This window comes from Cyprinus carpio, chromosome B9 (assembly GCF_018340385.1).
Source record: "Cyprinus carpio isolate SPL01 chromosome B9, ASM1834038v1, whole genome shotgun sequence".
Classification (NCBI taxonomy): Eukaryota; Metazoa; Chordata; class Actinopteri; order Cypriniformes; family Cyprinidae; genus Cyprinus; species Cyprinus carpio.
Window position 1 is genome coordinate 18305302 of NC_056605.1, and position 27098 is coordinate 18332399.

Below are 27098 nucleotides of genomic sequence, written 5' to 3' on the forward strand. Positions count from 1 at the left end.
TAGCTAGGATAAAAATGGTTGCAGTGGATATAATTAGCTATAGGCTTAGCCTATAATGTAAGGCTTATAATTCATCTACTTTACCAGATATTTTAGCCAAGGCTCCAAGTAGTGTGAATAAAACCCAGTACAGTAGGTGTGTGTGTGTGTGTGTGTGTGTGTGTGTGTGTGTGGATCCATCGGGACGCGCCTCCTCTCGACCTCTGATAGGCGCAGCCGAGCGTCTCATCCGCCTTTTAGGAACCTTTGAGTTCACAGGGATTCAGCTCGGACGTGTCATGGGTACAGACAACTGAAAGGACACTGTTGATATACATGACTCTCTTCGGTTCTTGGCATACAGGGATAAATCTGCCGTGCTAAAAGTTTGATTACAGTCATTTGAATCATTTTCGGTAAGTAGCCGTAATCTTTTTTATTTGACCTGCTGCGATTGGATTAATGCATGACAGAGCACACCCTTTAAAATCTCAACAAATGTCGAATCTCCAGAAGAGTGCTTTTTTGGTGTAAAATGCATTTCATTCACACCACCTCCTGATCCAAACCAAAGCTGAAAGATAGTAAACATAGTAAATAACAGCAGCAGCTTGTTTGACAGCGTTGCGTCAAAACTAGAACGCTTGCGTTATAATCAATTAGACTGAAGCGCACGCTTATAATGGTGATTTACGTTCTAAAAATGTTAGGGATTTTAACGACAAATAATTTTAAAAAATTGATAGAAAAAAAAACTTGACTGAGATGACAGAACTGTTACATTACAATATAGGCTACTATACGATAAAATAGGCTACGTTTTAAAATGTATAATACATAATTTTACTGTTAAATATTGTAACAATGTTTGTGGATTATAATGTATGGCTTTAAGAATTCAATATGTATATTTTATTGGTAAAATAATATTTTACCAATCATTTATTTATGGGGAATGGGGCAATCAGAATTCCCTTCATATTTGTTTAGAATGTAAGTTAGTGTCTTCTTTTGTATGTAATCAGCTATGTAAATATGTGAGTGTTGTGAGCGTTTTGTGTTGCCTTATAGGTTATTTAGTTAATGTTTCTTGCATTATAGTGTTGTATGATAGCCTGATGTGTTTTGTCTTTGTGTGAATAACACTGTGCTCTATATTTACATTATCTTCGATTACTATTGCTGAAGAGGCATTTTGATTAATTATAAATTATCATGTGGCCATTTATTGTCCTCCTGTTTCATTCCAGTAAATTTTACAGTAACAAACAGATTAAATAGCTTAAATAGGTGTACATATTATCATTATATAGTTTAGTGACATATAGAAAAGTATAGTACAACTGTAAAATATCCTTTCACAAAAAGATATAATTGTTTTAAATTTTAATAATTAAACTAATTTAAACTATATATATATATATATATATATATATATATATATATATATATATATATATATATATATATACAGGTTCACTAATTCTGTGCAGGTTCAGTATAACAATGTGGTTTTTAAATTTAGCCTAGATTAGTAAGGAGTGCAAAAGTAAGACACAATGCCATTTTCATAGGTCAAATAAAATGACCATCCTGTCAAAAGTCATCATTGATATTTTACATTATATAAGTTCAATTAAACATACAAAGGGGTTGAAATTCAGCTCACTGTAAACTGCACTCTTAAATCTGTCCATATCTTTAACACAGTGCTGGCCAAAAAAGCAAGTTATATTCCATTTACATTAAATGTGTGTATTTTGACGTTCTGTCAAAAGCAAGTGGTGACCTGTCATTCATTGCATTTATAAAAGGTCAGGAATGACCCTCCCTGCCCACCATGATTTTATGCCAGGAATGTTCAGTGTCTTGCATGTGTACTATATAATATGGAACTAATCCGCAATAAAGCGCTCATACATCTATTATTGTGAATGCATGCACAACAATGGATCTATAATATTTCATATTAAAATATGCAGCATGTGCATGGATGCAGAAGTGCATGTTTTTTTATTTTTTTAGGAACAAGGCAGATTTTATTTGATATGGGTCGATCCCTTGGCATGATGGAGCGTGTGCAGCTTTGTGTTTGCCATGCTTGTAGGAGTGGTTAATTCAGTGTGTACGTATACATTGCTTCTTTCCATTTGTTCTCTGCATATCTAATAGAAATACGTAGGATGCTTATTATACAGTATGTAATACAAAAATGTTTTGATTAATGTTTTTTGGCTCACAGTCAATGCCTAATAATGACCGAAAATGAGAATCTCATCTTCTCATTTCAATGACCTTTTTATGATCGTGCCCAGACCGTTGTTTTCTCTTTCTAGAGCCGATGCTTAATCTCATTTAGCTGTAATGCACCTGCGTGGGGCTGGAGAAGATAAACGACTCCATGCTCATTTCCACTGTGAGATTTTTCAGTGCAGAAAATAGTCTGAAGCGCTTTTTATCAGTAGTCTGTGCAGGGGTTGTGTGAGTACAGACTCAACACAGGCAGCCAAGGACGCAATGGGAAGGAACAGTGCAAAATATTCTCACTTAGCAGGCAGTGAGAGGAAATCCATCAAGTTGCTTATGAGCCAAGCTTCCTTTGATATCAGACAGGAGAAAACATTTCAGCTGAGGTGGAAAGCCCTTGTCTTACTGGTAAAGCTCTGATGACATCACAGTGGCAGACAATTTCAGACAATACAAAGTTAAAGTACTGTTGTAAAGCATAGCATTTACTTTCAAATTCAAGAATATCATGGGAATGTTTTGCAGTATTATATGCATTAACATTAGTTGATGCTTTAGGTAACGAACTAAAAATGAACAATAATGTTTTGTAGCATGTAGGTGTAAATGTTAATCATATTATTATTTTGTTTTTTTTGTTCATGCTACCACTACTACTAATACATATTTTATGTTTAATTAATTTTATCATGTATTTTTGATCATTTATACTTAGTATTAGATTATAATTCTTGAAATAATGTTATCATTTATAATTTAAATGTTAAATATATATAGTGTATACTGTATGTAGATAATAACCATAACTGAGATTAATATATGTGAATGTTTTAGTTTATGTTAACTATTGCATAATGTTGATCTAGCCAGTACTGGTTTAAAATCATATAGTACATCTGTAAAGCAATTTTCAGTGTTCAATACACCAAAGCCTATAGTCTCGTCCAGTCAGGGGCAAAGGAAATGCATTGTCTCCTGCAAACATGCATAGGAAGAATGGAATTATAGAGTGATGTGTGTCTAAAGCCCATCTGTGGACGGTCTGGTTTGTGGTGGGGCTGCAGTCTTGGTTGAAGGGACACGGTCAGAACAATGAATTCAAGAAGAAAATGTTTAAGAAATGAAAGGGTCCTCACCAGCGTGAAAAATGCATTTGTCTTCGTTTTTAAAATCCTAGTGCCCACGCACAAGATTTATCGTCCATTAGTTCTCCTGGGTTCACTTTATCTGGAGGGGGGTGGTGTAACTCAAGACCATCTCACGCATAGGCTTATATGCTATTTTCTGTAAATATAAACTGAAGAGATTTGCTTCATGAGCTGTTTGCAAACCAGTAAAGCTTAGTAAATATGAGATACAAATTGTAGTTGTAGTTTGTGTTATAAAATAGATGCTCAGGCATGTTTTAATTTTCCGAAAAGGGTCAGACTTCTTTTATGATTAATTAAATGTGCGGCTAATTAGCAAGTTCTTTACTGAAACAATTACAGCACTATAGTGACTGAAAGAGTGACAGAAAGAGAAACAAGAGTGCAGAGCTGTTTTGCAATATGCATTATTATTATTATCATTATCATCATTATTATTATTATTAATAGTAGTAATATATATATTATTTGTAGTTGTATTAAAATGCTTTGTTTATATAGGCCTATATATTTCAGTATGATTTCAATCTTTGACATGGTCTTACTCTGTCAATATTAAAGATATCAAGGTTACATTTCCACAGAATGTTCTTTACCTTATGAAGGATGATTTTATGTAGAAAACAGTTTATCACAAAAAAAGGCTTTAGCTGGGTTTTCACAGACAGGGTCACATTTTTTATGCAAATACATATTTATACATATCCACAACTGGCCTGAAACTGTCTCACACTGGCTCTGTTCAGTAAGCCCATCTGTATTATCCAGCCCTGTTAATAACTCTGCTTTGAAGAGTTATAGAGAAATCTGACATCTTGTTAGTTAGGGTTTGATGGATAAGCTTTACCTGTCAACCAGTTTGTGGTTTCCACTGGGTTTGAGTGAATACTTTCCCTTATAGACACTTGTGACAGGAAGGCCCACATATTTGCATGTCCTCTGACCCCAAGAAACAGTTAAACACCTGAAAACATGTTAGAGCCGGGGCAGGTGTTTCTCCAGATGGCCAGCCAAGAAACTGATGGTGTTATTTGAGACCTTCTAATGACAAGGGTATGGAAGCATTTCGAGTTATAAGGGTCTTTATTACTGATGTATGAGGGTGGTTTTCTTACGGCATGATGCAGGCTGGAGGAATGTCACGGGAATGTTAGATTTGGTGGTTGTGGAGTGTTTTGAACCATTGATCATCTCATTACATGTAATGATGTTACTGAGTTCTATGCTTGAATTTATCTATTCATTTACTCTTTTTGAATAGTTAAGCACATGCTAGTATGATTGCTTGCAGTCACTCTGGATGTCAGGAGCATCTTTTTTCTTTAAATAATTTTGTTATGCCCATAATATATCACATTTTTACCATTGCGTGACCATCAGAGGTCTGATAAAGCGTCCAGGGTCGTAGTGGGGGAGGGGGTTCAGCGCTCCATGTGCTGATCGGACCCTCCATTACCCAGAGTGCCATCTCAATGGGGACGGTGAGGCAGAAGACAGAGCGATGGCTTCATCTGACCCCTTTGTTTCCCCTCACCCTGTCGAGGAACTTGACAAAGGCTGATGGTCTTTGGATAATGACACTTCTCTTTGGGCCGAATACATAACAAACGCTGTTCATCGGGGCGTAAGGGAGAATCCCTCAATGCTGTGCATTACTTATGCTCTTTTTGAATTATTTAGCAAAGTTTGTTTAGCGTTAACTGCATGAGTGACCAGGCAAAGATCACTATCACTGAGTCAGTGCTAGTCTGCCCAAGGCGCCTGGCGCTCTTAATGCATCTGTTATTTTTGCATGTTATGCCCCATTATTCCAATTATTTAAGTCTTTTTAGCTTTACGACATGATATATGTATTTTTTTTTAGGTAAGTCGCTATGGAGAATATTCTGGTCAGAGAGGACTATGTAAAACTGTGTGGTGTTAAGGAGCTTTTGGCAGATTTTGATGCTAATTAGCTGCTCTTGAACCCCATTTGAAAGCTTTACTGAACAGATGTATCCGATTTGTCTTACGGAGGCCTTTTTGCACCCTGTAGTGAAGCTGCTGCCATCTTTTGTCTGTGTATGAAGATTTATATGTAGTCTGTTAATACACTTTGTACCAGGATTTGAACAACAAGGCTCATTCACCTCAGTCAGTGTGTAGTTCAATATCAGTGTACTGAGATATATTTTAAAATGAATTTATTATGAAATCAAGCATTTCATTCATTCATTATTCAACAGAGACAGATTAACCTGCTCAAAAGTGACTGCAGACTTTTAAATTGTTACAAAAGATTTTTATTTTAAATAAATACTGTGATTTTGAACTTTCTGTTTATTGAAGAATCCTGAAAAAAATTATACTATCATTATTTTCTTAAGCAGCAATTCAGCATTAGAGTGATTTCTGAAGGATCATGTGACACTGGAGACTGGGGTAATAAAATGTATTACTTAGCTTGGTCATCACAGGAATAAATTACAGTTTAGTATATTCAAATAGAAAAATTCCATTGTAATATTTCACAATATTATTTTTGATCAAATAAATGGAGCTTATGATTTCAATACCATAAAATATTTAAAAGAATCTGTAAAACTGTATTATTATTATTATTATTATTATTATTATTAAACATTTAACATTCATTTTCAGGTTTTATAGGATTTTCTGTTTGGCTTGATCATGATATTGCATTTAATACTGTAAATTTAACTACCCATTTTTTGCCATTTTGCTCTAAACTCCATATGTACAGTATGCAGTCAATCTTGGTGTTGTCTTGTAAGGTACATTTCTCCCTCCTCAGCATCAGCAGCAGATACTATCTCAGCATGCCTCCAGAGCTTTTCCATTTCCTTTGAAGTTTTTTTCTTTCCATGAGAATGCTTGGCTGGATTCTTGCAGATAATTCACATTGCAAGCATATACTGTGCTTTTAACCTGATGCTTAATAACTTGGACATTTTCTGAAAAAAAGAAAAAGAAATAAATGGTATACATTGATTTGTAATTTTTTATTTATTATTTTTTTTGTTGTTGTTGTTGATGTTCCTTTGAAATAATTCAATGACATTTTAAAAGTTGAGATGAATGTCCTTATTGTTATTCCTTGTAAATACAATCCTGTCGTCCCACTTTCACTGCAGACATGAGCTTCAAAGCCCCATGCCTAATTGTAGAGGTTTTTCACTGGTATGTTTTTGATTGCCATCTCAAACCTTTCATGTTTACACAACAAAAACATTTTTTTCTTCATGGGTGGATGCTTTCCACAGGTTGTCTGTTTTGCAAAAACATAGACATACACTTTTTTGATTCATCTTATTCCCTTCATTTAGACCTTGAACAGACATAGTGGTGTTATGTTTGGGCAAGTTATGTTACTAATGTTCTTTGACATGGTATGTTGACTGAATCACAAGCTCCTCCAGTGTCAGGTGATCTGAAATATTGCAATGATGTCTGAACCATAGATGTTTACATGAAAACATGCACAAAAGCCTTATAGTTGAGAGCAGAGCGTGTTTTTTCCCATCTGATTAGACTCAGTCACACTCTGTCCGTGATCATGGAGTGTAAATGTCTTGTTGGGAACATGTGAGGTTTTGCCATCTGAACCCTAAAGACAAAAGAGGTAGCAAATCCTTTCATGAGCATTCCTAATTAGCCCCCATTTGCCCTCTTATTCTGTTATGGTTTTGCTGGCCCAAAGTTCAAGGGAATCAAACTTACCCCACCCACTTGGTTTTCCACAGCTGCCACAAGGATATTTTATCCCTTCTTCAGTCTGACCCCCCCATACGCCAAGACATTATTGTATCTGCCCTACCCTACAAAGAGCTCAAGTCTTTTTCCTAGTTTCAAGCAGCGGAGTCAACGAACCCAAAGAGAGAAGAGATACTATTGCAGAGGTCCTATGATCTAGCAGAATCAGTTAATCCCAAATCAACAGGAGCAAAACAGATGAATCAATAACTTGTTGAGAAAACATATCACAATAGAAAAAGATTATTAAAGGGCTAGTTCACCAAAACTAAAAACTCTTTTATTATTACCAGGGTTATATCATAGTTAACTAAATCTAAGACTGAAACTAAAATTAAAACCAAAAAAAAAAAAAAAAAAAATTACTTGAATAAAATAAAATAAACATTAACTGAAGTACAGTAAAATATAAAAAGGCAGCATTTTGTATTTTAATTGTTTAACTAGATATATTAAAATAACTAAACTAAAGTAGAAATGAAATGAACACAAACAATATAGACATTATATATAAGCATGCATTGAGACCCTTTGTTAAATAAAAGTGTATATTTAATAAAAAAAAAATAAGAAATAATAATAAAAGATAATATCAAACTACTAATTTTATTTTTATTTACTTTTTTATTATTCTTTATCAGTGCTTTCTTCTGGATTATTACATTAGGAGAGTTGTATGACTGACATTTTGACTTCATGTCCACCCAAAAATATTAAAATGTTATACAGTATGAATGAAAATGTATTCCCCCAAACTTAAGCATGCAGCATATGGCACATTGTGTCATATTAATATTGTTCCAACATTTTAAACAGAGACTCAGCATTGTGAAGCTGATTTTCCATTGTGTTATTCTGCGCTTCATGACTGATTCCTTGGCTCTTTGAATGTGTCAAGAGACTGAAGAGGGGATTAAAAATTATACAGCTGAACTGGACCACTTCAAACGAATAGTGCCGGATTAGTGTGTGTGTGTGCATGTAGGATTTCAATTAGGCTAGCGGGTGTGTGATTCTGATCCAACGTGACTCCTTTGGTTTTGGCCGGGTGCACTATAGGGCAGAGGCATTGCTCGATGCTAGTTGGCTTTGTTGAGATGACATTGTGCTCTCTCAAATGAATGGAGATGTGCAGCTTCATCTGTGTTATTGTCCATTCTTGTTGTATTGTGGCTTTAAAATGAAATTAAATATACAATAAAATTTTCTAAACATGGCATAGATAAGGATTGTGCTATTGTAATATCAACCTCTTTTATAATGCAGTTTCTAGTATAATCTTTTTTGCGTATAATATTGTTGCTTCTGCTCGAAGATGGATAATGCCTAGTTGGCTTTGTTGATAAATGACATTGTGCTCTCTCAATGAATGGAGAAATGTCATGCCGCTTCATCTGTGGTATCACAGTTGTCCATATCTTGTGTATTGTTTTTTGGTTAACTTATGGTTTTTGTTGGTGGGTGTCTTTCCAAGGATTTGCTTTAACACTACACACTGGTTTGAATATGTTAATTGATGTATAGCTTTTTTTTTTTTTTATTTTTCTATTCATATTCCTTCATATATTATTTTCTTTCACTCCTCGATACACATTTTGCTTTGTTGAGATGACATTTGCTCGTATCAAACCCCTCTTTCCTAAAATGCCAAGCTTGCATAGTATTTAGTGTTTTTTCGTCTTGTCTCTTGTATGAGAGGCTTTTGTTTGTTATTTAGCTTACCAATTTTTTTTTTTTTTTTTTTTTTTTTTTTTTTTTTTTTTTTTTTTTTTTTTTTTTTTTTTTTTTTTTTTTTTTTTTTTTTTACGGAGTTTGCATAATGTTTGGAGGGATTTTTTGTTTATTTTCTCTTGGTTTTTTTTTTTTTTTTTTTTTTTTTTTTTCAATTCTTTTTTTTTTTTTTTTTTTTTTTTTTTTTTTTTTTTTTTATAATGCATTTCTATTATAATTTTTTCCTTCTAATTTAAACCTCTTTTATAATGCAGTTTCTAGTATAATGTTTTCCTTCTAAGTGAATTGCTGAGATTCAGGTGTTTGTGGCAGACTGGAAAAGAGCCACAACTTGCAGCTTGTGGCTTCTTTGCCGGTCTTCTCCTTTCACTTCTCAAACCTGTGCGAAATCTGGTCCAACAAGTTTTGGAAGTCACAAGAGAGGATTTGCATTTCTCTCCCTCCATTAATGGGAGTGACTGCCATTCACAGGCCAATTCACAACCCAGAGTATCGTGTTTCTGACCTGAGTTAGTCTTAATCACCTGGCAATGGCTCAGGCAGGAACTCCAGGGCCCTTGAACTGCTGGGAGACTTTTTCCTCCACCCTGCTGGGTCTGAGTCAGCTGGTGACCTGCAGTAATGAGATGACATGAATGTGACTGGAAGTGTCTTGCTGTACAGAGAGGAAGTCAGGCTTTCAGAGAGTCATTCTTGGTATATCACAGGTGCTAAACACTAAAATAAGCACTTTTGCTTTAAAAGTAGCGTAATACAGTACATGCAGTAAAAAATGACTATGTTGCATGTTGCGTGTTCTTTTTTCTTCAACAATGGCTCAGCCAAAACATCAGAAATTGCAATATGGATTTAAACATTTCTTATAAAATCTAAACTTTACTGTCCACATTATTTGTACAGCTCTTTGCAAAAAAGTGATCAAAAGTGATAGTAAATACATGTGTAATGTTACAAAAGCTTTCTATTTTAAATAAATACTGTTCTGTAAATATTAAGCAGCACAACTGTTTTCAACATTGAATCTGCATATTAGTATGATTTCTGAAGGATCAAGTGACACTTGACTGGGGTAAATACTTCTGAAAAATCAGATTTTATTTCCATCACAGGTATCAATTACATTAAAATATATTCAAATAGAAAACAGGTGTTTTGAATTGTAATAATATTTCACAATATTACTGTTTTTACTGTATTTCTGATTAAATTAATTCAGTCTTTCTGAACATAAAAGATTAAAATATCATACCCACCCCAAACTTTTAAATGGTAGTATACTGTATTTCAACAAATTCAGTAGTATCATTTGTTTTATATTATGTCATTTTAGCAAAACACACTTAAAGGAATAGTTCACACAAAATCAAAAATTTTGTCATCAGTTACTCTCCATCATGTCGTTTCTTTTTTATGTTGAACATAAAAGAAGATATTTTGAAGAATGCTGGTAATCAAACAGTATCCACAGTATTTCTTGCCCTGCTGTGGAAGTCAATGGGTACCATCAGCTGTTTGAATCTTCAAAATATCTCCTTTTGTGTTCGACATAAGAAAGAAACTTATACAGGTTTGGAACGACACGAAGGTGAGTAAATGATGACAAAATGTTCATTTTTGGGTGAACTATTCCTTTAAATGAAGTATAAAAGGAAACATTCATTGTAGTTGTAAATAAATGTACAATACAGATGTGTTAATATCATAGATTAATGCACATGGATATTGTAGATACAAGAAGTGAAGACAATTTTATGTTTAATCTCACTGAAAAAGGATGTTTAAATGTACCAGTGGTGGTATATGGACACATATTTATCTCTCCTTAGTGACTTTTGCCTGAAAAACATTTGCATTTAGAGGGTCAGAGATGCCTTGGAAGCAGTACAGACAAAATCAAGTGAGTGCAAAAGGCCATTTTGCTTCCGAACTAGGTTCATGTTGTGCTAAAGTGTTTGCTCTCCAGTTTTGCTTTAATGCAGCGTGATCCTCTTCAACACTCTCTAAACAACAGAATAGTCTGCTTAAACAAACCGACAACCGCAGTTTCCATTTTCCAGAGCGACTCGCAGGCGTGTAGGCTTTGATGACAGCTATTGCTCATGGCAGGCACCTGGCAAAGCTTTAGAGGAGATGGGGCACTGACGTTCAACCTCAGGCACTTCCTGCTTGGTCTGGAAGGTTGCCTTTAAATGTCAGAGTAATTATTATGAGCCTTGTTTGAAAACGGAAGTATTTAAATTAAATATGTTTGACTGGCATCAGTTGCAGTTGTCATTATTGTGATTAGAATGTCATCGCTTGAAATGAAATTATTAAAATAATTATGAAGATTAATTATAATTATGATCTCTTATCAACCATGTTCTGTTCTGAGTTGTGGCCTGGGCAGCCGTTGCTTGATAGTCTTGAATATTAGACTCACAAATAACAGATAAAGCTGAATAAGACGACTCTGGTCTGAGGACACTTGTGTGTTGAAACTAAATGATGTTTTATTAACAAGGTTCGGGAGGAGCGCGTCAGATAATTAGCCTAATCAACACCGGTGGACCACAATCAAGTAATCAATACCACAGTATAAATACCGCCGTCTTACCTCCTTCCATCGACGGTTATCCCTCCTCCACCCCAACTCCTCACTTCAAGTTCACTTTACAACTAGATGGGGACAGAGGGGGTACTCTAGGTTTGGGCGATTCCCGAGCTCGGAGCCCTTCCCCGGACAGCACGCCAAATACGCATTCCATACCTCAGCTAATAATATGTAAGCGTGAACTAGTGAAATCCATGTTTTCTTATCAGTCTTTTTGTTACTCAAGGTTTGCCTTACTTAGCGTATTCCCTCTTCATGTCACAGTCTCATACTGGGGTGATTTTATCAGAGATTCCAATTATTTCACCTGCAGGAATTCTCTATCAAGGCTAAAAATGAGGTTAAGCAAGTTTAATAACAAATGCAATAAACTGCTTTGCATTGGCTATTTAAATGTAGATTTTTTTAGTTGGCAAGATAATATATTTAATGCATATATCTATCTCTATAGTTAGATATAGTAGATATAGTTAGATACAGATATATTTCACCAAAAAATTTAAATAGTTGTCATTTACTTGAAACAGAGAGTAGTTTTTTGTGCTACTCTGTTCCATAAAATTAAAGTGAAAGCATAGGCTTTCAAACTCCCAAAAGACATCACAATAAAAGTAACATTAAGTGGTTCATATGACTACTGTGCTATTTTCAGTATCTACTGCAGACCTGATTTATAGTGCATTTTTTAATTTTTCTTTCTTTTTTTATTTATTTATTTTCTTATTTTTTTATATATTGGAGCTTGCCTGACCCTGATCTTACATTTGCTTTCATTGTTTGAAAAAGAGTAGCATGAACACTTATCACCTCTTGTCTTCTTCTGAAGAAAAAAGTTTTACAGGTTTGGAACAACATGAGGGTAAATAAATGATGACAGAACTTCCATTTCGGCATGGACTATCCCTGTAATCTTTTCTTTTGTAGAAACTACAATTGCACAAATGTGTCATTAAGTTAATTACTTTTAATTAATAATAACACCTGGCTTTTTCATTTAAAGATTTATCACCATACATCTGCATCTGTTATCTCTGTTCAGCATCCACATGAATCACATTTCCCCGCGTTAAATTCTTACTAATATAATACTGAAAGCCTAGGGGAAAATCCAATTCATTATCTTCAGACTTAACTTATTATCGAGGTCACCACATTTATCAAAAGTGTGTCAAAACATACTTAAATTGTTTGTTGACATTCCCAGTTGACGAACAGCTTGTGGCACCAATCTGCAGCTAAAAACGAAAACCGATATGTACTTCTGTGCTCCTTTTCAATACCGCCTTAGACCTTCAGCGGTGAAAAGGATCACTTTGAGGAAACATGATGCTCTCTAACATGGCTGTGCTGTGCCACTCTACATTGTCTGAGAGGTCAGGAGCTACACAGCAACAGGAGCTCAAGCCTGCCCGGTGTCGGTCTGTTTAATCATTTTACTGAAACCAGCATGGCTAACACAATAAACATGTGGAAATCTGTTTTTCCCACCTTAGACAGGAAAGCCATTAAAATCCTACTGGACATGTATAACTTTAGGGACTCTTATCAGTTACTGTCTTTAGTAGTAGCCTATACTAATACATTGATTGCACCAATTTCTTTGACTTTGAATGGATGCAGAGAAAAAAAAAGAAAATTGATTGCTATTATTATTATTATTATGATTATTATTATTATTATTATTATTATTATTATTATTATTATTATTATTATTATACAGATTCTTATATTATTATTACAGTTTTTATGTAAAATACAGTTCTAAGGGTTTTGGTTTTTACACATCTGTGTTCATAGAGATATGCTGGGATTGTTGCTCTTGATTCAATGGGAATTACTTTAATGCTAAATCAAAGGAAGGTCTAATCCTTATTAATGAACCACAGAAAGTACCAAAAATTGGCTATGCTTTGAAGATGTGCTTTCTTGCCTTCCAGGTTCAGATTTGTAAGCGAATGAACCGATGGAGATGGGGGAAAAAGTGAAAAATGGCTACTTGGCTGCTCTTTGTCTTCATTTAATATTAAAAGTCAAGGAGTTGTTTTGGTCTGGTATGCTGTAAATTAAGCAAATGTTTAATCAAAAGAGTGCTCTGATTGGCTGATATACCTGATGACTAAAATATAATCTCATAAACTTTATAGGGGTTCTTCTTTACAAGAAGAGTGGGGTCCATTTCAAACAGTTTTTTGGTTGAAGGATATTTTTTACTTCATGTTGAAAGTAAATTGAATAGCTTTCTCATGCTAGGATTTATGAGTCAGTTTTTTTTCCATAGGGAATTAAATTAGGGAGTTGTAAACAGAGTTAGGAAATTGATTCACCAAAATGAATGGATTGATTACTGGCTGGCTCGCCATCTGACTTGCTGAAGAAAGCACACAAAGCGGTTTAGTCAAGCACTTCTGAAAAATGTGTAATCTGCCCCAGCTTTCGTTTCAGTAACGTAAACCACAGAGCTCTGTTTAAGCCATTGCTTTTCTCCAGGCTTATTTAAGTCTATCAGACGGATTTTTGTTGAACAAGTATCACACCAAAAAACAGCATAGTTACTACTCATATTTCGACCTTTGTAAACTGAATTCTATTTTATTTAAATAAATGTGCATAGCGAAAATGAAGTTTGATTATTTTTTACTTTTAAGTAAAAATGTTAAACATGATTTTTTAGGCAAATGTTAAATAGAATCTATTAAAAATATGCCACATGAACATTCTGTTCCATTAAATTTGATCACATTTAATAGACTATAAATATATAACTATCCATTTTGTGGTGTTTGTCAAAGATGTCATTGTGAGCATGGCATTCAGTAATTGAAAACAATAGATGAGTGTTTGTTCTGCTGCCAAAAACCAAAGCGAACGGCTAAGAGGGTCACTGTTGCTGAGGGTCAGGACATTGGCAGTCTGCTGACATTGTCATTGATATAATGAAGCACTTGCTGGAATAACAAGCATGCCTCTTTGTGTCCGGTGCTCTGGAGAGGGATAACACCGCTTTTGAACTGCTTTAATCCTATAGAGTTTCCTTTCTATCTCCAGCAGATGTTTCTTTAATCCCTTTAGTGCCTATAGTTAAGTTGTTTCGTATAACCCTGGTTGTATGTTTTTTAATAAATGGTTGTTTTGTTCATCAGGTGCCGTGTTGGATCTGGGTACCTGCTCATGTGAGTTTTCCTCCAGCTATGGAACCCTGGCCTCTCATGGCCTGGGGCCTAATGCTGACCGCCATCATCAAAGCGGTTCAATCGAGGGACTTCACAGAAAAAGATATAATTTTTCTCCATCCCTCAAGTAAGTATTTCTAAAGCCTTGAAAACGAAATGGATATAATCCATGTTTTTCCTGGGTCATCTGGAAGATCAAAAGGGTCAGACATCAGTGTTATAGATCCTTCAAAGGCTGGTGCTGCTAGATCTCTTTAGGCTCTGAATGCAGATTTATTCCAAATATAGTGTTCTAGATTTTATATTGTGTCCTAACAGTTGGCCTTCCAGGATGAATCAGTGGTTGAGCATCAAGCCAGTGATCCATAACTAAACTCAGCGTCTCAGTTGACATACCAGCTGTGTTGAGATCCCCCACCCTGACACTCATAGATTGCCCACCATCCCTGCTGATGCAAAATCAATTGTTTAGAGCATGTGGCATTGACCATGGTGCCATGGCTCAGTGTTGCCTTTCCTGCCTGAGATTTTTTGCTTCTTTGGGCCTCATTTGATTTGTGTCTTGAAATGCTTAAAATGGCTGTTACGCTCATCAAATATATAGGTACATTTTTCTAATAACATTCATCAAGTAATTAACAAACATGAATGCGATAACACTTTAAAATAAGGAAAACACTTATTCACTATTAACTACAATTTTTCCCCTCAATAAACTAATTTGCTGTTTATTAATAGTTAGTAAGGTAGTGGTTAAGTTTAGGTATTGGGTAGGATTAGGGATGTAGAATAAGGTCATGTAGAATAAGGCATTAATATGTGCTTAATTAATACTAATAAACGGGTAATATTCTAGTAATATGCATGCTAATAAGCAATTAGTTAAGAGACCCTAAAATAAAGTGTTACCAAGTACCATTATGAAATATTATTACAATTTAAAATAATTGTTTTCTACTTGAATATATTAGTGTTGAAAATAGCTGGGCTGTTACAGTTTTGTGGAAACCAAGATGCATTTTTTTCAGGATTCTTTGATGAATAGAAGTTAATTAATGTACTTACTTTTGATCAGTTGATCAGTCTTTGACTTAAAACATATATGGATTTATTTGGATATATACAAATATAAGTTGTATAATACAGTACATATACAACTTACATATAAATAAATACTTTAGAATGTATATTAGTGAAAGCAATAAGACTTTCTGAACCTTTTTCTATTTAGAAATGGAACCAGAATCATTATATTTCTCATGGTTCCCATTCCTAATTTTCCTATATATATATATATATATATATATATATATATATATATATATATATATATATATATATATGTATGTATGTATGTATGTATGTATGTATGTATGTTGTGTATGTATATATATATATATATATATATATATATATATATATATATATATATATATATATATATATATATATATATATATATATATGTATATATATATATATATATATATGAATGTACTTATACTCTATGCATTACATGTTCGTCAGTGGCTTATATTGATAGTTATTTGTTACCAGTTCCTATTTAAATATGTAATATCTCAGAATCAACTGGTTACATGTGGTAATGTTCAAGTACAATTTGGCTATAATGAAAGAGACTAGAGGTTGGTTTCAGTTCTGTTGAGAGAATTAATCTCTGAAATCCCAAACTCTTTCATCACAGTGAGCAGGACCTCCCAAAATCCTTTTAGCTGTGTGCCGGCTCACCAGTGTGCAGCTGGAGATATCCGTATCTGCTCAATGTCCCAGCGGGGATTGAGTGTGTGTGTGTGTGTGTGTGTGTGAGAGAGAGAGAGAGAGAGAGAGAGAGAGGTTAAAACAAATCAGTTCTTATGAGATCCCAATATAGTTGTGTACCAGCAGCGATTTTGTGACCTGCTGATATCCTGCTGTTGCATATTGATGTAGAGGATTTATTATGATGACGGAGTTCATTTTGTTTCATCACTGCAGAGGGCAAGTGTGGATTTACAACCCCATGAGATCATTCAGAAAACAAAACACACTCCAGCTACTTAGCGTAGTTAAGAGTACTTTACGATGAGTGTTTACATGCACAACAAAACGCTGGTAATGTTTTGCTGTTGTTTTAACTAAAATGTTCCTCTCACCTCTTCAAGTCTGTGCTGTATCTAAGGTTATAGTCAGTTGTGTCATTGTATAATTATTGAGTGACCACTTTCATAAGAGTCACAAAAAATTGGGGGAGTTAACAGTAAAAGTGTAGGTCAAAAATACTAACTACTAAGCTCTGTTTGCTTATACAGAGCTATTTAGAGACTTCAGAAGTAATAACACATCAGGGCTGTCCGGATGAATGAATGGTCTGTTTGAAATGGTCACTTGATCAGATTCTTAAATGTTTGCTGGGTGAGGTCAACAAGAGGTTTTTCTTCTTAAAACTTTAAAACAAAAAAAGAGACTGATGTTTCTGCTTCATTTGAGCTGTATAATCTGATTGAGGAGCTCCAGAAAGAGAAAAAGTGCACTGCATTTCCTGATGATAAAATTGATATAGGTACATAAAACATTTCTCTGAGTGTGACTTATTTAAAAAATGCATTTAATCTTAAACACAGAGTTTGAATCATAATGTCAGATGAAAATGAAAATTTTGCATTACTCTACATATATTTTTACTGAAAGAATCAATATTTTTTACTTACTTTTTCATAATGTACTGTAACATTATGCCAACACAATTAATTGAAAGTAAAAAAAATATTCTGCGCTGCATCAAAGAATCTAAAAAAAGTGTTACGATTTCCGCAAAAATATAAAGCAGCACAACTGTTTTCAACAATGAAAATAATAGGAAATGTTTTTTACGCACCTAATCATGATTTCAAGAATGATTTGTCAAGACTAGAGTAATAGCTTCTGAAATTCATCTTTGCTATCACAGGAATAAATTACATCTAAAAAAATAAAAATTTTATGTTTTGAATTAGCTTTAAATTATATATATATATATATATATATATATATATATATTACTGTTTATAATGTACTAACATAAAATGTATTTTTTAAAAGAATTAATACAATTAATAAAATAAAAAAGTGCAACCATCGTGAGAATAAGAGACTTTCAAAAACAAACAATAACAGAAACAACTAAAAAAAATTTGTTCCACATAATAATTATGCAAGTTCATCAGTTTCACCAAGAGTTTTGCCATTACCAATATTTTCCATTCTGTTTACATTGATTATTATACGTTTTTCCCAGCAACTCCATATCCAGGAGGATTTAAATGCTTTACTTGTGAAGATGCACCTGACAACTATGAATGCAACCGCTGGGCTCCAGATCTCTACTGTCCACGAGGTACCAACATCTCCATTACATCTCTCTTATTACAGAGCAGTCTGAATTCCTTTGACAGACCCATAATTTCACTTTGTCTTGCACTGTGCATCCTGGAACAAAAGTATTTCTGTCATTCTGTGAAACAACAACCGAAAAGCTGTGGATTTTTTTTTTTTTTTTAATAAGGCACAATCTATCTTGAATCAGTGCATTTAAATAGTCACAGCACAGTGCTGTTGAAGTGCATTCAGTGAATGCTCAGATAATAATTGAATAAGATGCAGCAGGGTCAGTATGTTTCAGGTCCTGCTTTGCCCATGAGTTGCTCCATATATGTATTCATGTTTTTGCCATGAATAGCCTTCCATATAAGGAGTCCTGTGCTGTGTCAGGTCTGATTTACAGCAGTGTGTTAATGACTCAGGAGCTGTAACCCCTTACAGACATTCATTCCTTCAGTAAAATGCATGCTGCTGCAGAACATCTGCAGATTTGCAGGGAGTGTATGTATTTCCAGGAATGCTCAGATATGGTTGTGTTCAGTGTTCCCACATAGTTCTTAAATATGGTGTAATATTGTGTTACTGTAAGACTCACACTTCAAGGGCACTTATTAAAGATTTTTAAAGTGGCTGAGGGCGGGTTCTGCAATATCCGGTGCAAAAAAAAAAAAAAAAAAACCCTAGAGGAATATTGCTTTTTCATTGAAATTTGACTCCTTCATTAGTCAGAATTTAAAGCTATGTGTACCTTTATGATTTATGCAGTATGTCCTTGAGAAAACTAAGTAAAGCCCCTTTGTAACTTTTAGAGAGCAGATATTGCTACACACAACATAAGATGAGCTGGGATGGAAACACAGTGTCAGTGACAAAGCGTTGTGTGGCGCTGGAAGACTGTCTTGAAACAGGGTGCTCTGAGATGGACCATGAAGGAAACAAGGTGAGATACAACTCCCATCACATCAAGTAACTTTTGTTTCAGACCAAACATGTCCAGTTTGGGTTTTGCTCACCCTGCTGAAATCCATCCACGTTTATCTTCTCATCTCACTTTACACAGTGCACTTGAAGTGATCTTAAAGAAAACACGTCGAGTGGTTGATAAACACATTTTTGAATGTTTCCACCGCCTGTAGGACACGGCTCAGTCAGCAACACTAAACTCTTTAGTTAATCCATTCATCCTCTCAAGTGATTTCGCTGCAGATGAGATAAAGTTGTGCATGAAGTTATGCTGCCGTCTCTCAGTAATCCTTCTTTGAGTAATCCTTGCTGAAAGGTGCACCCGGTTACTCCCTGAACTCTTTTTGTGTCTTACCTTTAACCTCTAGCACAGGACAGGAGTTATGCAGAGGGCAGGGGGCAGATGTGAGAAGGCCAGATTGAGAGATAAATGCGGTGTAAAGATGCCACAGCTACACTAAAAGGGAAAATTTAGAAGCCGAAGGTTCATTCTCAGGTTAAAGTCGGTTTAATTTATTTGTGTTTGTCTGAAGTGATTTTTTTCTTTGTAGGTAAACTTTAAATAATGGCTGTTTACAGTTTATGTTCAGACAGGTGATGTTGAGCCTTTTATTACAGTGCAGCACTGTACTGACATTCTGGCCTAATCTGAAGTATGGTATTAATCTTCAGCAACTGATTCAGCCCAAAACACTTAACACAAACTTTGTTTTGCCGTAAAAAAAAATTCTGAGGAGTGGTTTAAATATTTATTAAAATTTGTCCCATCTCCAAAGTGAGTTGATTAGTTCCCTCCAGAATTAAAATTTCCTCATGATTTACTCAGCCCCATGTCATCCAAGATGTTCATGTCTTTCTTTCTTTAGTCGAAAAGAAATTGAGGTTTTTGAGGAAAACATTTCAGTATATTTTCTTCATATAGTGGACTTAAATTGGGACCAACCGGTTGAAGGTCCAAATTGCAGTTTCAGTGCAGCTTTAGAGTGCTCTACACGATCCCAACCGAGGAATAAGGGTCTTATCTAGCAAAACAATTGGTCATTTTCTTAAAAAATTAAAATGTATATACTTTTAAACCACAAATGCTCATCTTGCACTAGCTCTGCGATGCGTGTCCATGACTTCACGCATTAGGTGAATCATTTGTCAACAAAACTTCAGAGGAAATGCTTTCCCCACAATAAAGTGAAGAAATATATACCCAAATATATCATTTTTTTTATAAAAAGTATTCATTTGTGGCCATGTTTTACTATTTTATTGCCTCGTTTAAGTTAAATAATGGCCAGTATATGTACTAATTTGTCCCCTTGTTTTACTGTAGTTAAATTGTGGCAAGTTAATAAATACTTTTTGTTTTCCCCGCTTGTCATGTGCAAGGCTCAGTAGCGTATTACCGGAGTGATTGTTTTTCATTTAACACTTTTGCAAATGATCTCTTTCTTAATCTCTACTTATTGTTTGTTTTTCTCTATGCAGGTGTGCACATCCTGTTGTGAGGGGAACATCTGTAACATGCCCCTCCCACAAAACGAGACTGATGCCATCTTTGCCACCACGTCTCCTATTAACGACAGCATTCAACCAGCACAGAGTCCCACGCTGCTGCTCTCTGTCTGTATCATCAGCCTGACGCTCCACAGTATTAACTGAGACAATCATCCAGAGTGGAATAAACCTTAACAGCAGTAATTTAGGAAACCATTGACTCGTGCCAGTCAGCTGTGCTTTACCTTTCTCAAAATGAAGTGTTAGCTCTTGGACTTTTTCATTGTCTATGAATACATTTTTATGAATCATATACTAATATTTGGTTTGGCTCAAGCTGAGTGGACTTGTCTAATAGTCGGTTTTTCGTGATGGATGTGGGATGGGGATATTTATGGCAAAACCGACACAAACCTGCACATTTTTTGTTTCGTGTTTTATACGTTTGTATAGATATATTTATTTTTTTATCATCCATTTTTGTAGGAAGCTGAACTGTTGACTATGAACGTAATTTTAGGGGTCAAGCTGAAGCTACATGAGTTTTCCACCCACCCCTCTCATTGTTAGAGTATTTTTGTCATCATGGAAAAGGGCTTGGCACCTATAGGAACCAAGTTCAGCGTGTCATCCAGCATTCCTCACTCCTATAAAAAGAACATTCTCTGTTTAGTTTTGCACTGTGTATTTGTGTCATAATGCAAGCACTTGTGTACAGATTGTCATGTGAAAGTGTAGTGACTAGCATTGAACGTCCATATAGCCTACAGTGGAGGGCTTTAATATTATTATATACATATGTATGTTCCTACACATTTGTCAGTCCATTGTTGTGTACTGTAATATTTCCTAATCATAATTCCTGGCTGACTGTGCAATCAGCCAAAAGTGTTGAGTCTGCAGCGACAGTGTTATTTTTTTCAGGCGTTATGATTTGTTTAGGCGATGTGCCCGGCTGTAAATGAAGCTATTTCCTGTTTCTTCGCCGTCTTTTGTTGTGTTATGAAAAGTATTGTAACATTCACTGAATTCATTTTGTTCAATTCAGTACAACATAAAGTGCAAGGTGATCACAGAAGGGCTGAAAACTTTTACTCAGGTAATTATGGACCAGTTAGTGCCAGTTTAGAAACACCTTTATTCTGAGTAGACCCGGCCGAACAATCAGAGCTCATATGCGTTAAACATGTCTCTGAATGTGCTGATGTACAATCAGCTCTCATTAGCTCAGATTTATAACATTATGTACATAAAAAGGTTTTTAAAATCAGTTTTTACTCTCATCTTTAATATATTAAAAAATACAGATTTGTAATAGGGTTGCATGAACTTTTTATACTTCCAAAATTATGAATGCTGCATGCCATCCTGTGCCAAGGCTTCTTATAAATGTAGATATTTGTTTTCTACGCTTGTCTGTAATATCCCTGTATATTCTTGTGTACATAATTTTGGATGTGTTTTTAAATCACACCTTTGGAGTACATTGGTAACATTTGTGTGGTCTCTTAACTGTGTTGTATGTATTAAATTTAAATGTTTACTGATGTTTTGTTTACTGATAATAAAAACAATATTCTGAAGAAATGAAGTTTGTTTTGGCTAAAATACACATGTCATGATTCAACAAGAAAAATCGAATGAATTTGTCAGTGTTCTCTTCAAATAATGCATGCATTGGCTATTCACACAAAATATATTTCTGTGTCTTTCCATTTTCCACTCAACCTTACATCCACTGTCAATTTTCCACTCAAAAAGGAAAGGCAAAGCTAAACTTTCTCAGTTTGGAACACACACACACACACACACACACACACACACACATATATATATATATATATATATAAATCTAGATCATATTTTATTTATATCATTGCTTTTTTACATTTATTTTTAACATAAAGTCATACCCTAAACATACCCCTCAAGTAGAGCTGGTATTTGTATAAGTATCTAGCTCCAATGTTTCATGTCACTCAAATATTGACAGGTTTAGGTCTTATTTTATGAGTCTTCAGATTTACGTTGTAGTTGTTTCTGTTTGAAATGCAGCAGAGAAGAGGAAACACAACTCTCATTAAACCCAGTGCCAGAGGTCAAAGGTGAACACCCAGTGACCTTATGGTAACTTTTTGTTTCACAAATGGACTACAGGTTGAAAATGAAGTCAGTCTTATGGAGGTATTTAGTAACAATCAGCTGTTGTGATGGCAGAAAGATACATATCGTAACATAATATTGGCTTTAGCAGAGAAAAGTGATAATACAATTCAACAGAGTAGCTGCAGGGTTTTAAATGCATTTAAAAGGAATTGAATAAAAACAAAGAAATAAAAAAGAAATTTCGACAGACGTTCCGATAAGTTTCCAAGGCAAAACAAAAGCTCCCTTCATCTTCTTGCTTTAGTAATCCAGTTTCTCGGCTCATTCCCTGCCGATACAAAGTCGAATTTCCGCTCTAGAGCTGACTTTCCAGATGAGCAGTAACATGTTTTTAATGATCAAGAGCTGTTGCAGGTTGGGTTTCAGGTACCTGGCTTGGAGTCCAAAGAATGACCCTCATTGTTGGAGAGCATGGCAGCATATCCTGTTCAGTACGGCCATGCTGAGATTTTAATTACTCTGCCGCCGAGCTTTGGCATAGATTGAGCAGCAATGGAAACAAACGCAGCTCTTCTTTACTGTGGGAAAATGCCAACTGTCTGCGTTCAGCATGACTGAGCCACACGTAAAAATATAGGTTTAATTTTGCACAAGATAATAAGGCAGTTGTTTATAGAGATTTTAGAACAGACTGCTCATAACAATGATTACTGGTACAGTTAAATGTATACTGGTCAAAAGTTTTGAATAATTAAAGATTTTACTGTTTTTGTCTCATGCTTACCAAGGCTACATTCATATTGTGGAATAAAAATATCATATTTAAAATATCAGTTTTCTTTGTTAATGTATATTTAAAAGTAAATTATGCCTTTACAGCAGCTACATGATCCTTGAGAAATCATTCTAATATGATACATTTTTTCAGGATTTTTTTTAATGGTGGGTAGTTCAAAGAACAGCATTAATTTGAAATAGAAATCTTTTGTAACATTATAAATGGCTTTACTGGCACTTTTAAACAATTGAATGCATCCTTGGAGAATAAAAGTATTATTAACCCTATACATAGCCCAACATTTTGAAAGTTAATGTATCATGGTTTTCACAAAAATATTAAGCAGCAAAAACAGTTTTCAGCATTGCTAATAATACAAAATATTTCTTGAGCACTGAATCAGCATGTTAGACTTTTAAGAATTTCACATTATTACTGTCTTCAACGTATTTTGGATGAATTTAAAGCAGCTTTGGTGAGCGTAAGAAATAAAAACAGTTTTTTTTTTGACCAAAGATTTGATCTCATCAGGCTTTCATGTAGATTCAAAGTAATTCATATTTATTTAATAATCTGTGACTGAATAAATCATGCATGCTGGACAAAATGTGACTGCTTTTTTGGTGTGTGAATACGCTATCAGTTTCCAGGACAGAGTGGAGACAACAACAGATAATGATGTAAGTGTGAAAACTGTCTTCAGAGGAAGACAGAGACAGTGGGAAAATCTCACAGGACAGCCTGGAAGTGTGCTGCAGTGTGATGGGAAGACCTGAGAGAAGTGCACAATCACAGCTTCAGCTTCACGACGACTGAATTACATGATGATGAAAGACCCAGGGGAATAAAGACTCAGGATACACCAAAATAGGAATTATCAGTCCTAAAAATAGCTTCTGGTGTTCTGAAATTCTAACAAAAACCAGCACTGCCAGAAACACTGACAAAAAGAGTGAGCAAGGCAGAAAGTAAAGGACAGATCTAAAAGAAAAACTTTTATATTCAATTATATTTAATTATTTGCTCTAAAAAGTAAAAGCATTTGAGCCTTATTATCAGTGAGCACCATCACCTGTTTGCTAAAGTCTAATAAGGTTGTTTCTGAAGATCCAGCTGTTTTGTGCATGTAGCTGCAGCTCTCATTCATTATGAGTTTTCTAATTCATTAAATTCTGATCTGAGTCAAATTCAATGAAATTCCAGCAGAGAAAAGCCTAAAAGGATTAAGAGTCAGAATGCGCAGCGCTGAATGAACAAGCTCACATAATGTCTGGCATTACACCAGCTGCTGTTCGGTCCAAATACACAGACTCTGAGCTTCTGAGTCAACAAAACTTGATCTTTGCAATACAGAACGAAACATGGCACCCTGACACAAGTTAAAAACACAAATCTTTGTGAATAGGTCAACTTTTAAAGTTATGACCACAAGAGATACGGTGCTAAAATACCTTCCGTTGTTTGCCCAGTGCAGAGAACAATCTTTAACGGTGTGCATGACGGTTCAGATCTCTACATGACCAAGCCAATGTAAATCTTAGCTGCTTTCTAAAAACAGGAAAGTGTTGGCAGATAACGAGTGGGAACGTTCCATTGTCTGAACAGACCTCTGACACCAGGTTTCCCTTTGCTTTGCAGACCTGGCGCTGCTGTCACTTTACTAACAGGAGACACCGCACCCCCCACACAACTCACACTGATTTTCATTTATGTGGATATACTTTCATTTCTTCTGTTTGACTTCTTTGTCTTGGCTTAATTTGAATTTCTCAGTCCTTCCTTGTCACATATGCTTCAATACATTTTTCAACATTACTCAAAAAAATATGCCTTCTCATTCTAGTTATCTGGTGGGAATTCCTAATTCTATCAATCATCTGACGATTGTTGTTGTTGTTGTTATTACTAATGCACATATGTATGTATTTAACAAAAATTCCTGTTCACGTATTTCTTTAAAATCAAGGATTTATCTTCCAGATCTAACAGGACCTTTATTAAATTCATAGATCTAATAAACTGAATATAATTTCTTATATAAAAAACTGTTCTTAGAGGACGTGGGGTCGGTAGGGCGGGGGTTTGTTTGAATAATTTATTTCTCATGAAAAGCAACAAGATGGCTGTCTGACCTAGATATCTAACCCCAATTAAAAATGTATGATCCTGACTTTCTCCTGTGATTTCAGTCATTCCACCAATGCAAATGCTTTAGTCAAGCATAAAGCTTATAAATATATTTTTCATATTTATGCCACAAGAAAATTATTTGATTTGATTTTTTCAATAAATGTATTTAATTAATACGTTATTTATTTTACCCTGCTTTACAAAAAAGATCAAGCACTGTGAATGGTGCTTATTTTGTTACCTTAACACTTAGCTGAAGACTAAATATAAATTTGAGGCATATTACTAGGATAAGAATTCAACAGTAACACACATTTAGCAGCAACAATAAAAGAAAAGCTGTGAGATCAGAGACATCTAACAACATTGTCTGTTCCAAAAAGAACCTCTTTTTGTTTTGCATTATATATACATGAAACACAATGCTATACAATTTTGAAACTGTTTGAAGTTGAGACATGGAAACAGATGCCTCCTCACAACACAAAGTTCATTTATAAATTTAAACATGCACTGTTCTTTTAGAGTGATAAAAGGACAAGCTGACATTATAATCATATCATTAATGATTTGTTCAGTTTGACAGTTTGAATTCAGTAAAACAGTTAAAGAGTGAACTTAACCAACGAACAAAGAGAAGGAACCAAGTTTTAGCAGGACAATTACATCTAATTGATAGCCATGTCAATCAGACAGACATGGGGTGCTGACTGCTGTCTCTAAAACATGTCACCCTCCACACACAGCCCGGCTTTGATCAACCGCACTCTTTGATTACCACACACATCATGACAGGATTTTGTTAAATATCTTAAACGAGATCCATCCATAAGAAAACCATAGTACAGTATACGGATTCAATGCACTAACAATAATATTGTTTGTAATAAGATTTTCTATGAAGGACTGAAAAACAATGTAAGCAAATGATCATATCTAATACAATGCAAAATATTTAAATAAATAAACAAACACTTTATGGCTTTTATAGAATTTTTGTGTGACTTTCCGTCAAGGAGAGATCAGCTGCAAGGGCAACATGATTCAAAAGCACAATTCACTGACAGGCATGTGCTAATGAAGAGTGAAGAACTGTCTACAATAATGGTAGTGTCAGAGTTTAAAGAAGAATGATTATAGTCCATCTGTTGTGAGTTTGATTGAATTCTAATGACACCCGTGAGACACTGAAAACAGCAGCTGCCATCTTTGATCCCTTCAGGCTAATAAGGCCAAAACATCCACCTTATAGGTTACAGACTAAAATCCAGAAAGATAATTCACTGAACTTTTTTTATTGACATTACTACATTTTATAGTATAGTTACAGTAAGTTAAAGTATACACAGAAATAATGTAATTTATTTATTTATTTTATTTTTTTTGTGATGCAAATAAATTATCAGCAGCTTACACCCATAAAAACATCAAATGCATCTACTTATATTTACATGTATACTACAGTTCAAAAGTTTGGGGTTAGTATTTTTTTTTTTTTTACTTCAATAGAGTATAAAAAAAATCTGTCAAAACAATTATCAGTCTATCTCTAGTTGCATTTACTAGTTACTTGAAATGCATGTCACTACTGAGTGATGAAGGCCTTATATCTTGGTAGCTCAAGCATTTAGATTATGGGATGGGTTGTGAAGGTT

General features: G+C 34.6%; 1 protein-coding gene across 1 annotated transcript; it reads left to right on the forward strand.

Moving 5' to 3' along the window:
* Positions 1–225: 225 nt before the first annotated feature.
* LOC109087720 (ly6/PLAUR domain-containing protein 6-like) lies at positions 226–22016 on the forward strand. Its single transcript, XM_042731282.1, has 5 exons — positions 226–395; positions 14592–14748; positions 17896–17994; positions 18788–18918; positions 20421–22016. The coding sequence occupies exons 2-5, from the start codon at positions 14640–14642 to the stop codon at positions 20592–20594; spliced, it is 513 nt and encodes a 170-aa protein (XP_042587216.1). The 5' UTR covers positions 226–395; positions 14592–14639; the 3' UTR covers positions 20595–22016.
* Positions 22017–27098: the final 5082 nt, after the last annotated feature.

What these genes read in the sequence shown, in the direction of transcription:
- LOC109087720 (XM_042731282.1), top strand. Translation starts at nt 14,640, where the DNA reads ATGGAACCCTGGCCTCTCATGGCCTGGGGCCTAATGCTGACCGCCATC. An exon ending in AGATCTCTACTGTCCACGAG is followed by an intron (nt 17,995 to 18,787) that starts GTACCAACATCT and finishes TGTAACTTTTAG; the next exon opens with AGAGCAGATATTGCTACACA. An exon ending in TGGACCATGAAGGAAACAAG is followed by an intron (nt 18,919 to 20,420) that starts GTGAGATACAAC and finishes TTCTCTATGCAG; the next exon opens with GTGTGCACATCCTGTTGTGA.